At 39.3% G+C, this 14427-nt stretch overlaps 1 protein-coding gene across 1 annotated transcript; it reads right to left on the bottom strand.

Annotated features, from left to right (window-relative positions):
* Window positions 1–3821: 3821 nt before the first annotated feature.
* On the bottom strand, window positions 3822–10316 carry plekhb2 (pleckstrin homology domain containing, family B (evectins) member 2). Its single transcript, NM_001141708.1, is given in 8 exon segments — window positions 3822–5333; window positions 5528–5645; window positions 7365–7451; window positions 9017–9056; window positions 9154–9256; window positions 9443–9595; window positions 9932–9980; window positions 10265–10316. Coding segments are annotated over 7 exon segments (684 nt in total). The 5' UTR covers window positions 9969–9980; window positions 10265–10316; the 3' UTR covers window positions 3822–5187.
* Between the last annotated feature and the right edge of the window lie 4111 nt (window positions 10317–14427).

Raw genomic sequence — 14427 nt, 5'->3', positions numbered from 1 at the left:
AGGAAACCTGGCACCATCCCTACGGTGAAGCATGGTGGTGGCAGCATCATGCTGTGGGGAAGTTTTTCAGCGGCAGGGACTGGGAGACTAGTCAGGATCGAGGGAAAGATGAACGGAGCAAAGTACAGAGAGATCCTTGATGAAAACCTGCTCCAGAGTGCTTAGGACCTCAGACTGGGGCAAAGGTTTTCCTTCCAACAGGACAACGACCCTAAGCACACAGCCAAGGCAACACAGGAGTGGATTCGGGACAAGTCTCTGAATGTCCTTGAGTGGCCCAGCCAGAGCCCAGACTTGAACCCAATCGAACATCTCTGGAGACCTGAAAATAGCTGTGCCGCAACGCTCAACATCCAACCTGATAGAACTTGAGAAGATCTGCAGAGAAGAATGAGAGAAACTTTCCAAATACAGGTGCGCCAAGCTTGTAGCGTCATACCCAAGAAGACTCGAGGCTGTAATCACTGCCAAAGGTGCTTCAACAAAGTAATGAGTAAAGAATATGAATACTTATGTAAATTAGATATTTTCGTTTTTTTATTTTTTATAAATTTGCAAACATTTCTAAAAACCTGTTTTTTCTTTGTCATTATGGGGTATTGTGTGTAGATTGAAAAATTCAAGGGGTCTGAATACTTTCCAAATGCACTGTATATCCTCTCTCACTTTCCACTCTAGCTAATGAAACTTAAGATACCCTATTAAAAAAAGACGCATATTCAGATAGTTCCTTACTTGGTAATGATTATATACAGCTGTGTTTCTATAACTTCTGACTTTTCTTTCATAGAAAAAAAGTATAAACCAGAATGTACAGTAGTCTTTTATTTTCTCATTTGAGCAGTTTACATATTGTCTGGTCACTGGGGTGAGGTGAATAGCATTGAACAATGCTAAGAAGGGAGGAGTGTGTCTTCATAAAAGAAGAACGATCATTATGTATTCTTTTGGCAATACTGTTAACATGTATGACTGTGGGTTTTCCTATAATTATGTATTCAGGATTATTTTCTGGGATTTTCCAGAGGTATCCAGTTTGTTGTGTTCTGATCTTGAACATATATGTACATAAAACTATTACTTAATGAAATTACTGATGTTTGGTTTTACTTTACTTATCTTTGGATGTATGTATATTTCTATATATACACTACCGGTCAAAGTTTTCGAACACCTACTCATTCAAGGGCTTTTCTTTATTTTACTATTTTCTACATTGTAGAATAATAGTGAAGACATCAACACAATGAAATAACACACATGGAATCATGTAGTAACCAAAAAAGTGATAAACAAATCAAAATATATTTTACATTCTTTAAAGTAACCACCTTTTGCTTTGATGACAGCTTTGCACACTCTTGGCATTCTCTCAACCAACTTCATGAGGAGTGCTTTTCCAACAGTCTTTAAGGAGTTCCCACATATGCTGAGCACTTGTTGGCTGCTTTTCCTTCACAATGCAGTCCAACTCATCCCAAACCATCTCAATTGGGTTGTGGTCAGGTGATTGTGTAGGCCAGGTCATCTGATGCAGCACTCCATCACTCTCCTTGGTCAGAGAGCCCTTACACAGCCTGGAGGTGTGTTTTGGGCCATTGTCCTGTTGAAAAACAAATGATAGTCCCACTTAGCGCAAACCAGATGGGATGGCGTATCGCTGCAGAATGCTGTGGTAGCCATGCTGATTAAGTGTGCCTTGAATTCTAAATAAATCACAGTGTCACCAGTAAAGCACCCCCACACATCACACCTCCTCCATGCTTCACAGTGGGAACCACACATGCGGAGATAATTCGTTCACCGACTCTGCGTCTCACAAAGACACGGTGGTTGGAACCAAAAATCTCAAATTTGGACTTATCAGACCAAAGGACAGATTTCCACCGGTCAAATTTCCATTGCTCGTGTTTCTTGGCCCAAGCAAATCTCTTCTTATTTGTGTACTTAAGTAGTGGTTTCTTTGCGGCAATTCGACCATGAAGGCCTGATTCACGCAGTCTCCCTCTGAACAGTTGATGTTGAGATGTGTCTGTTACTTGACCTCTGTGAAGCATTTATTTTGGCTACAATCTGAGGTGCAGTTAACTCTAATGAACTTATCCTCTGCAGCAGAGGTAACTCTGGGTCTTTGATAAGGGAATAATATGTTTAAAGGTAAATGATTAAAGAATCCAACCCTGTCATGTAACCAATTAGTAATTAGTAGTTATGTAGCATGTATAATGAATAATTAAAGTACTAAACGAAAGACCCATAAGGTCTAGTAGAGGCCCGGGAGGAAGAGAAATGTGTGCGTGTATTAGTGGGCCTAAAAAAATAGCGACAAGTAGACTGTGATTGACCCGCCAGCTGAGGAACTTTGAGTAACTTAGAGAAGGGAGTAACCCTCAAGGTCCCTCTAATCTCGGGGGAAAGGAACAGACAGCGCTGGGTAGTGATTAACAGTGGTGAGAACTCCGGGGAGGGATACAACTCACCTACTGTTTGTGTGGAGGTATGTGCATAAGTGGGGAGTGAGCATAAAATGAATGTCTTTGTGTAATGGACTTCAGAACCTTCTCTGAATAAACTGTACAGACCTTTTGCAGAAAGCTGAGTCTTTGCCTAATTATTCTTAAACCAGTGTCTTACAAACCTTGGGGATTAGTCAAGGCTTATTGATTGTTAATTAATATCATTGGGACACAAAATTCCACTGACAGTCTTCCTTTCCTGTGGTGGTCCTCATGAGAGCCAGTTTCATCATAGCGCTTGATGGTTTCTGTGACTGCACTTGAAGAAACTTTCAAAGTTCTTGAAATGTTCCATATTGACTGACCTTCATGTCTTAAAGCAATGATGGAATGTCGTTTCGCTTTACTTATTTGAGCTGTTCTTGCCATAATATGGACTTGGTCTTTTGCACAAATAGGGCTATATTCTATATACCACCCCAACCTTGTCACAACACAACCGATTGGCTCAAATGCATTAAGAAGGAAAGAAATTACACTAATTAACATTTAACAAGGCACACCTGTTAATTGAAACACATTCCAGGTGACTACCTCATTAAGCTGGTTGAGAGAATGCCAAGTGTGCAAACCTGTCATCAAGGCAAAGGGTGGCTACTTTGAAGAATATCAAATATATTTTGATTTGTTAAACACTTTTTTGGTTACTACATGATTCCATGTGTTATTTCATAGTTGTGATGTCTTCACTCTTATTCTACAATGTAGAAAATAGTAAAAATAAAGAAAAACCCTTGAATGAGTAGGTGTGTCCAAACTTTTGACTGGTACTGTATATATATCCAACTGCAATTATAAGCTTATCATTCACAAGAAACTGGGATGTGAACACAATGCATAGGAGAGTAATATTGTGATACTAACAGTGGTGTGAAATATAGGGAACGGTGTTAAGAGACAAGCGTTTTGTCCCCAGACCCAACACACAGCACTGTCATGCCAAATGTGTAAATAATCTATAGAATGTGCGTGTAGTCTACATTTCATACTAACTAAGCACTATTATTTATTTGCTCTCAACTGTCATATCAAAGTTAATTGTTTTTCAAACACCATGGCTGCGTTTACACAGGCAGCCCAATTCTGATATTTATTTTCAGTAATTGGTATTTTGACCAATCAGATCTGAAAAAGATCTGATGTGGTTGGTCAAATGACCAGTCAAAAGACCAATTACTGGAAAAGAGATCAGAATTAGGCTGTCTGTGTAAACGCAGCCCATGTGACATCAAGCAGCTTCCCTTGAGCCAAGGTGGAACTCAGAAGTTGCTAGGATTTACATATAGTTTCAAAAGTGAATTCATGTGAATTTAATGATAATTTAATACAATGGTTAAAATGTCATACATCACTGAAGAGCAATAAACAATGCATTAATTCTGCATAACAAAGCATGTTTCCCATTTGAAATTTAAGGTATAACGATTTTTACTTCATTTGATATCAAATAAATATCCTATATCATAAATTACTGTATACAACTGTCATGTCAAAAGAGTAAACATAACCTAGTATTCCAAATGTCTATACAAGGTGGCATAACTTTGAATGAAATGTAAGACTTTGAAATTGAATATAAAAGGTTAATAGGTGAGAAACCAGTCTCTATGACGTGTTCAGTGAGGCCACTCAATTATTTAACTAGTAACTTATCCACTTAACCAAAGAGCACAATGTAATTAGTCAAATATACTATTAATATCAGTAACAGGAAAAAGTTAAATATAAAATAAAAAAACATTTTGGGAGTGTGAGTATAGTCAAAACAATTCAAATGTCAAGGAGTATCTTTCAGTTCTCTGTTGTAGCAGCGTTTAAACTTAAGATGAACCTGATGACGCTTGTGCTTACCCTAACAGACACATGCATCTCCTGAAAATCCATTCAAACGTGAGATCAAATAAAATACATGGTTTAACAGCTGACAATAAAGTAATAGGAAAACATAATAAGGACTGTTGTAAAGAAAACAAATCCCATGTTCACTTCCCCTTAACAAATATCTAATATCCTACCATGTTAAAGGAATGACGATAACCAAGTAACAACATATGAAGGTGAGTAAAATGACAAAGAAGAAGTAGAAAACCCTCACAAAAGCACATTGGATGTAAGACAGGTTTTAGGTGAAGAATCAGGAAGCACAACCCTCAAAGGAACAAAGAAATGTAGCCTGCACGCTCAGGCAGGTGCCACTACACACTTTTCCACATTCTTATTGACCACTCTACTACATGGGACATCAGAACACTTGAAATTTGCTAGACCTGAAAATATATATATATTTAATGTCTCTCAAAACCTTTCCTTCAAATGCGCGTTAAATGATAATTGGATATTCTGCGTTTATTCAAAAAGTACATTCGTGTTTCAAACAAAAGGACAGACAGTACAAACAAAAGAAGAGGCAAGCTGCATAATAGCTACTGTGCCTAATAGAAAGTGCTAGAGTATTAATACATCAAACATTTTGGTAAGGACACAAATGGAGTAATTTACTGGCACATCACAATCATGCGTCATAGGTGAACAAAGCCCAACCATCACATACATTTAACTCCTCCATCTCTGTCACATGGCTACAGAGATGAAGTTGCAGTGCTACCAACATGTGGGAACGGTGTGTGTCAGTTGGGGGTGGGTATCGTTGTAAGCTGTTCCTATGAAGACACTAGAAGACAGAGAAGAGAGAGCCAAGAGCCAATCCAGTCGCAGCTCCAGCGAGCATGCTGAGAGCCACGTCTCCTCCATCGTCACGTTGACGCTCGTGAACAATAACCTGATTCATCTCTTGGGGATTCCTCATAGGATATGCTCCTACAAATCATGGTGGGAAACATTAACTGCAGTTAGAATGGTGCAAAAAGCTATATTTCAAAATAGTAAATGAAAGATTACATCCATTAAAAGAACAAAGAAACATTTCATTAAATGTGATTATCAACATAACATTGACATTCCTTCGGGAGCATGCAAACTAAAACAAAAGTGTGAATTCATCCTGTGCGTACCTTGGTACTGATAGGGGTATGCAACAGCATAGGGCTGCCCATCAGCTGAGTAAATGATCTGTGTGCCATAGACAGGAGGAGCTGGGGAATACCCTCCATAAGCGTCTGGAACATAAACCTGTTGGAAAGGCAGAAATCACTTGTGTCTATTGGGGAGACTACCACTACTGCCCTGGTATCTAGAGAACTGATGCAAGCCATATACATTTATCCAAAATCACAATATATAGCATAAACACCATGTTACAGTGCCTTCAGAAAGTTCTCACACCCCTTTACTTTTGTCCATATTTTGCTGTGTTACAGCTTGAAGGTAAAATTGATTACATATAGATTTGTTGTCACAGGCCAACACACAATGTCACAGTGGAATTATGTTTTTTTTATAAATTAATTACATGTGAAAAGCTGAAATGTCTCAAGTCAATAAGTATTCAACCCCTTTGTTATGGCAATTTGCTTAACAAGTCACATAATAAGTTGCATGGACTCACTGTGTGCAATAATAGTGTTTAACATGATTTTTGAATGACTACCTCATCTCTGTAACCAACACATACAATTATCTGTAAAGTCCTTCAGTCGAGGATTGAATTTCAAACACAGATTCAACCACAAAGACCAGGGACGTTTTCCAATGTCTCACAAAGAAGGGCACCTATTGGTAGATGGGTAAAAAGAAATTTACATGTAAATAAAAAAATTAAAAAGGCAGACATTGAATAACCCTTTGATAGTGAAGTTATTAATTACACTTTGGATGTTGTCTCAATACACCCAGTCACTACAAAGATACAGGCGTCCATCCTAATTTAGTTGCCGGAGAAGAAGAAAACCACTCAGGGATTTCACCATGAGGCCAATGGTGATTTAAAAAAAAAAAACAGTTATAGTTTAATGGCTGTGATTGGAGAAAACTGAAGATGGATCAACAACATTATAGTTACTCCACAATACTAACCTAATTGACAGAATGAAAAGGAAGCCTGCACAGAATAAAAAATACTTCAAAACATGCATCATGTTTGCAACAAGGCACTAACTAAAGTAATACTGCAAAAGAAAAATGTGGCAAAGCAATTAACTATTTGTCCTGAATACAAAGTGTTATGTTTGGGGCAAATCCAATACATTACTGAGTACCATTCTATATTTTCAAGCATAGTGTTGGCTGCATCATGTTATGGGTAGGCATGTAATTGTTAAGGACTGGGGAGTTTTTTTTAGGATTAAAAAGAAAGAAAGAAATGGAGCACAAGCAAAATCCTGGATAAAAATCTGGTTCAGTCTGCCTTCTACCAGACACTGGGAGATGAATTCACCTTTCAGCAAGACAATACCCTAAAACACACGGCCAAATCTTCACCGGACTTGCTTACAAAGAAGGCAGTCAATGTTCCTGAGTGGCCGAGTTACAGTTTGACTTAAATCTACTAGAAAATCTATGGCAAGACCTGAAAATGGTTGTCTAGCAACCAATTTGGTAGAGCTTGAATAATTTTTTTAATAATAAAATGGGCACAATCCAGGTGTGGAAACCTCAGACTTACTTACAAAGACTCATGGCTATAATCGCTGCCAAAGGTGCTTCTACAAAGTATTGACTTGGGTGTGAATACTTAGGAGATATTTCTGTATTTTATTTTCAATAAATGTGCAAAAATGTCTAAAACCCAACTGTTCACTGTCATTAAGGGGTATTGCGTGTAGATTGAATTCAGGCTGTAACAACAAAATGTGGGTGTAAGTAAAGCGGTATTAATACTTTCTGAAGGCACTAGACTGCTCAAAGCATATTTACAAACGTAAAGTCTAGGCAGCAGGCTCACATACGTACCGGAGGTGGAGGACCATATTCAGCATATGGAGGAGGGGCAGAAGCAACAATTTGCTGCGCAAAGCCAATCTGAGGAGGAGCGACCACCTAAAAATAGAGAGATATACACACAGTACCAGTCAAAGGTTTGCACACACCTACTCAAAAAGAAATATCAGAATTGGGCTGCCTGTGTAAATGCAGCCATGGTGTTTGAAAAACAATTAACATTGATATGACAGTCGAGAGCAAATAAATAATAGTGCTTAGTTAGTATGAAATGTAGACTACACGCACATTCTATAGATTATTTACACATTTGGCATGACAGTGCTGTGTGTTGGGTCTGGGGACAAAACGCTTGTCTCTTAACACCGTTCCCTATATTTCACACCACTGTTAGTATCACAATATTACTCTCCTATGCATTATGTTCACATCCCAGTTTCTTGTGAATAATAAGCTATATGTTAGTTTATAATTGCAGTTGGATATATATACAGTACCAGTTAAAAGTTTGGACACACCTACTCATTCAAGGGTTTTTCTTTATTTTTTACATTGTAGAATAATAGTGAAAACATCAAAACTATGAAATAACACATGGAATCATGTAGTTTTTGCTTGTTCTTATCTGTAATTTTATATATTTTTAAACTGCATTGTTGGTTAGGGCCTTGTAAGTAAGCATTTTACTGTAAGTTCTACACCTGTTGTAGTCGGCGCATGTGACTAATAAAATTTGATTTAGTAACCAAAAAAAGTGTTAAATCAAAATATATTTTATATCTGACATTCTTCAAAGTAGCCACCCTTTGCCTTGATGACAGCTTTGCACTCTTGACATTCTCGCAACCAGCTTCACCTGGAATGCTTTTCCAACAGTCTTTATGGAGTTCCCACATATGCTGAGCACTCTTCTTATTTGTGTACTTTAGTAGTGGTTTCTATGCAGCAATTCGACCATGAAGGCCTGATTCACGCAGTCTCCTCTGAACAGTTGATGTTGAGATGTGTCTGTTACTTGAACTCTGTGAAGCATTTATTTGGGCTGCAATCTGAGGTGCAGTTAACTCTAATGAAATTATGCACTGCAGCAGAGGTAACACTGGGTCTTCCTTTCCTGTGGCGGTCCTCATGAGAGCCAGTTTCATCATAGCGCTTGGTGGTTTTTGCGACTGCACTTGAAGAAACTTTCAAAGTTCTTGAAATGTTCCTGATTGACTGACTTTCATGTCTTACAAGTAATGATGGACTGTCGATTCTCTTTGCTTATTTGAGCTGTTCTTGCCATAACATGGACTTGGTCTTTTACCAAATAGGGCAATCTTCTGTATACCACCCCTACCTTGTCACAACAACTGATTGGCTCAAGCGCATTAAAGGAAAGAAATTCCACAAATTAACTTTTAACAAGGCACACCTGTTAAATGAAACACATTCCAGGTGATAACCTCGTGAAGCTGGTTGAGAGAATGCCAAGAGTGTGAAAACCTGTCAAGGTAAAGGGTGGCTACTTTGAAGAATATCAAATATATTTTGATTGGTTTAACACTTTTTTGGTTACTACATTATTCCATGTGTTACTTTATAGTTTTGACATCGTCGCTACTATTCTACAACGTAGAAAATAGTAAAAATAAGAGGTTCTTTGCAGACCAGCAGAAACTCACAGAGCTGATTCTGGCATCCTGGAGAGCCATGGTCCATGCCCTGAAACAACGATGGGAAAACAAGAATAAACATGAGTTTAACAGGCTAACCCATATACACACAACTAATCACAGTCATATTGGGAGAGATGTCTTACAGTGCATCATCTGCACTGTCTCCACAAATGCTGATAACCTGTCCATCTCTGCAGACTATCTGGAGCAGGGCATCTCGACTTCTGCCCTCTGGAGGGTTTAGATCTGTGGACAGTGAAAAGGTGGATGGAACTGTTGGTTGATGGGTTGGTGTGGATACATTTTAGTCATTAAGCAGATGCTCTTATGCAGGGTGACTTACAGTTGGGGGGGGGGGTAGTTCACATTTTATCCTATTGCGAGTTGAGAGGATTTGATAGAAAAGTAAAGCAGATGTAGGTAGTCAAGTACCTTGACATGCAGTTGCACTGCGAATGTTAATGCAGTCCACTCTCATGTGGATCTCATCCTCCATATCTCGCCGGTGCTGGTCATCATAGAAAACCAGCCGCCCATCAGACCACAGATCAAACCAGTTCCTCTTCCACCGCCGAAGAATAGTGCCTGTATCATATAATTATATTTTATTTAAATACTCTTAGCACTTTGTGCAAACAAAGGTCTAAGCCCCAAAGAGCCCATTGTGGCATGGAAAAACTACATGACGAAATGCTGTGAAGTGTCAGTTAGAAAACTATAGAAAACATTTCTGCAACGAAAACTAGCACTTCTATTGAACATGTTCATTAAACTGGGAGGAACCTACATGAATCTGTCCAATAGAAACGCTAGTTTTCGTTGCAAAACGTTTGGAGTAATGATTACACTCCAGGTTTGTGACAGACTTGCGTACTGCACTAGTGACAGTGTACAGCTAACGTTAGCTACAGCTCCACTCACTCTGCCGATGGAGGAAGCCACTTTTCACAATCGACATCGTTAGGTTACTCTGAAAATAAACAATTAAAAACAACAAAAAATGCTTACTGGATATAGCGAAATCTATTTAGCTATCTACAAGGTCATTTTCATATCTAATAGCTAGTTTAGCTAAACCATCGTAACACTCACTGCCTACACTATTGCCTGGTATGCTAACTAACGTTAGCTGACCGAATCTATTTACGTTGGCATTTGACCCTTTGGTAAACTATGCTTTGAAGCTTATTCGGACAATATTGCTGTCGATTATAATATGACTAGCTACACATGCCATATCTGGAATTAAATTACCTCTTGTGGAACGTCCTTTTCAAAGCCCTGAGAGGACAAAAGTTAACTGTCTTGTTTTGAATGACATCATCAATATCAGCTGACTGGTCCTTAATTAGAATGCTGGGAATTGAAGCCACGACAAACAATCATATTATTCGTTCCCTGTAATGTTACAATAATAATGTCGTTATTGTCTTTACTTTTTTACTTTTAAAATATAAAGGAGCCAAACCCTAAAGTTATCCAATGAAATCTGTATCTTTTGAGCCAAAGAAAATCAAGGATGTCATGAATTATGAATGTCTGTAGTTACTGTTCAGCTAATGAATGCTATGTTCATAACCAAGTGGGAAGGTGGTATTTACCACATATGACAGGGAAAAATCCACTTAAAAGGCCCTCCAACTCTTATTTACTAGTGGGGAAATCATCAATAGGTGACGTGCGTGCTTGTGCGAAATGGGAAACTGAGAAGTCGGAAATCTGACATGATTGTGTTCAAGTGTTTTTGAAGTTGAAACAATTCTTATATTAGTAAGACTTTAGCTTGATAAGTTAGCCAACATTGCTAATAATATAGTTAGCTAGCTTGCTTAACTACATGGTCCGGAACTTCGGTGACTACTAAGTATCTTTTTGAACTCCCGCTTTGGGATGGATGTGTTAATGTGTAGTTGATACGTGCAGAATTACTGTTTTAACACAATTTGCCACAAAATCCTAGTTTGAAAGCGACTGCTTTTCTGGAAGCTGTGCTCCGCCATTTCCCTTACATTTTCCTACACGTGAGCTAGCACTTTGAGTTCTAGGCAATGAGCTTCAGCCCCTCGCCATTTGAGTAACAGCTAGCAAGATGCACACACAGCAGTGCGAGAGAGCAATGACTTGGTGCACATAAACTCAGCAACAAAAAAAAGAAACATCCTCTCACTGTGTTTATTTTCAGCAAGCTTAACTTGTGTAAATATTTGTATGAACATAACAAGATTCAACAACTGATATAAAAACTGAACAAGTTCCACAGACATGTGACTAACAAATTTAATAATGTGTCCCTGAACAAAGGGGGTGTGGCCACCAGCTGCATTAAGTACTGCAGTGCATCTCCTCCTCATGGACTGCACCAGATTTGCCAGTTCTTGATGTGAGATGTTACCCCACTCTTCCACCAAGGCACCTGCAAGTACCCGGAAATTTCTGGGGGGAATGGCCCTAGCCCTCACCCTCCGATCCAACAGGTCCCAGACGTGCTCAATGGGATTGAGATCCGGGCTATTTGCTGACCATGGCAGAACACTGACATTTCTGTCTTGCAGGAAATCACGCACAGAACGAGCAGTATGGCTTCTGGCATTGTCATGCTGGAGGGTCATGTCAGGATGAGCAAGCAGGAAGGGTACCACATGAGAGAGGTGGATGTCTTCCCTGTAATGCACAGCGTTGAGATTGCCTTCAATTACAACAAGCTCAGTCCGATGATGCTGACACACCGCCCCAGGCCTTGACGGACCCTTTTACAAATTATATTTGAAAGACAGGGTCCTGAAAAAGGGACGTTTCTATTTTTGCTGATTTTATGTGATGTAGCAACCAATGTTATTTTCCAACCGTTTAGTTCTGAACAAAACCATTATTTATTTATTTGTTCTGACCAGCAAAATAAAGTTCTGAACCGGTTCCAACCAAAAAAAGTAGCGGTTTATATCGTTACTTTCTAATCTTTTTTAAACCTCTGAAATATACTTTAACATTTTTTTTTAAACATTTAACTCGACATTGAATTACTTTACCAATCAGTGCAGCTAGAACAGTTTGCTGTGGAGTGGGTAATCGATTTAATCTGCATAGATAAGTAATTAAGAGCAAATTCTATTTTGCTGTAACAGCATGGTTTAATTGTAATGAAAGACAAACACTATGCTGCCAGTCACGTAGGGCGTGAGATGCAACTGAAATTGAGGGTGAGGATAGAAGAAGCTCGACTTGAAGTGCTGGGCATCTTGTTATGATATGCATTACTAGAAATAGGCCCACAGAATTATACTTACGGAGGACCGGCTTTTATGAAGGAACTTTGAATGTCTTTGAATTTCCTAGTTGGGCTAACAAGCATGTTCTGTGCAGAGCAGCACTATAATTACAAACACGTCTTACCTTTTTGTAGTTAATAAATCTGATGTGAAACTTGATAACTATAGTATTCCTTAACTAGCATTGAAAAAGTAAATCCATTCTCTAATTAAACATCTCTCCCTAATTTCAGAATTACACTTGTAACGTCATCAGTAGACTACAGTAACGTGTGCTTCAGATGGGAGTCGCAGGTAGCCTATACATCAGGGATTGTAACATGTTCAAGGAACAGAACAGAAAACCCCGAAAATCTTTTTTTTTTTTAGAGGAACAGAACCGAGAACGAAAGTGATCTATAGGAACCGGTTAAAAACGTTATTCTACGTTCCGGGATTTTTTTCCAGTCTCACAAAAAAATGCAACAAAGCACCTATGCAAAACCCTCACTGTCACTCACAAACTTATTCCATTGCCTGCCCTGCCCGCCTGCCCTGCCTGCCTGCCTGCTAAAATCAGTGTTGCCAACTCCTCAGTAAGGAAAGTAGCTGTTGGCTGTCCTAAAAGTCGCTAGAAGTCGCTGAATGACGTCATCACCTAATGTAATTGTGATGGACGCTGTAGGAGAGAGGACTAACGTTGTGGGAGAGACAAAAAGTGAGTAAAACACACCCTAAATATGTTTACAACTACAAATTAACTTTCTTCTGTCGATTCTTGTTTTTTTTTTTATGTCACAATTCCAACCCTCCTCCTTTATCCGGGCTTGGGACCGGCAAAAGTGACCCAAAAGAGACACTCTGGCGGAGTAACTTATTTTTTTGTTTTTTTTTGTTTAGTTTTCTTAATTTGGTTTGGTTTTTAACTTTATGGTCCACTTAGGAGCCTACAACAAGTCACAGTAAAACATGAAAATCTTTAGCCATAACATAAAAAAAAAAAATGTATACAATCTACATTAACAATCTAAATGGACCAAAAAGAGACAATAGAAAAAACTGTCAATGGCAATGTGAGAAAATTATGGTAACTAGTCTGGCCCTAATTCAGGTTAATTGTTTTTTTTCCAGACCCCCACTCCACACACACACAGGCTGTGCTGGCTCACAGAAAAAGTGGGTCATCGGCATTTTGGTCAAGGCTCTCTATGGCAGGTTCAGCAACTGAGGGAGCTGACTTAAATTAGTAAGCAGCTGATGTGCCAAAAAGCTGCAAAACATTATCAGGCAGCTGGTGCTCATAGCAAGCCTCACCAGACAGCTTCAGTCCATATCGAATGTACAGGATGGAGTTAAGGGTCTGCAAGGACATCCGATTTCATCTGGTTGAATACTCTCTCGACTTCAGCATTCGAGTGTGGCAAGGACAACACAGACACAGCAGCCATGGCAAGTTCTTGAAATGGGTTGATATCAGCTGCATCCCTGAACTTTCAAATCTCACTCCAGAAGCCTAGTGTGTTTTTGTCTCATTCAATTTACTAAGATGGATGGCACACCATTGCTGGACAAGCTTGTCTATCTCTGCAGGGGAGTAGCCAAGGAGCTTGGCTATTTTTTCTATTACTCCAGGGCTCTTATTGTGCTTTAGACTTTCCTCCACATTGAAAACTGACATGTACTGCAATGCTTCGATGTTGTCCAGCAGTCTCACCCTCAACTCATTAGTGAGGGAGATGGTGAATGCTACACACCACTTTCGGACATTGTTTTCATCCTCAGGCGCAAGGTGGAGGAGCTCAGCTGCCTTTGACTCAAAAAGGTAACCAAGGTACGGTTTTGGACTGATGTATCCATCTATTGGCCCTTTGAGTACATCAACATTTGCCAGTGGATTCAGCACCCTGCTGCTCACAGACTTGATCAGGCTAACCAAGCTGTCAAGTAGCTTAAGAGGATCTACTTGACCTCCCTCAAAAGCCTTGATGGCCAACTGTACCACACCCAGCACTGACTTCAAAAAAGTCAGATACAATATGTTTTGAGGATCACTGTGTAACAGTGTAGGTTCCCCAACCCGGGCTCGAACCAGGGACCCTTGCACACATCAACAACTGACACCCCACGAAGCATCGTTACCCATCGCGCCACAAAAGCCGCGGAAACCCTACT

The sequence above is a fragment of the Salmo salar genome, chromosome ssa23 (assembly GCF_905237065.1).
Source record: "Salmo salar chromosome ssa23, Ssal_v3.1, whole genome shotgun sequence".
In the NCBI taxonomy this organism is placed as follows: domain Eukaryota; kingdom Metazoa; phylum Chordata; class Actinopteri; order Salmoniformes; family Salmonidae; genus Salmo; species Salmo salar.
Note: the sequence above shows the minus strand (reverse complement) of the source record. Positions and strands in the feature narration are given on the sequence as shown.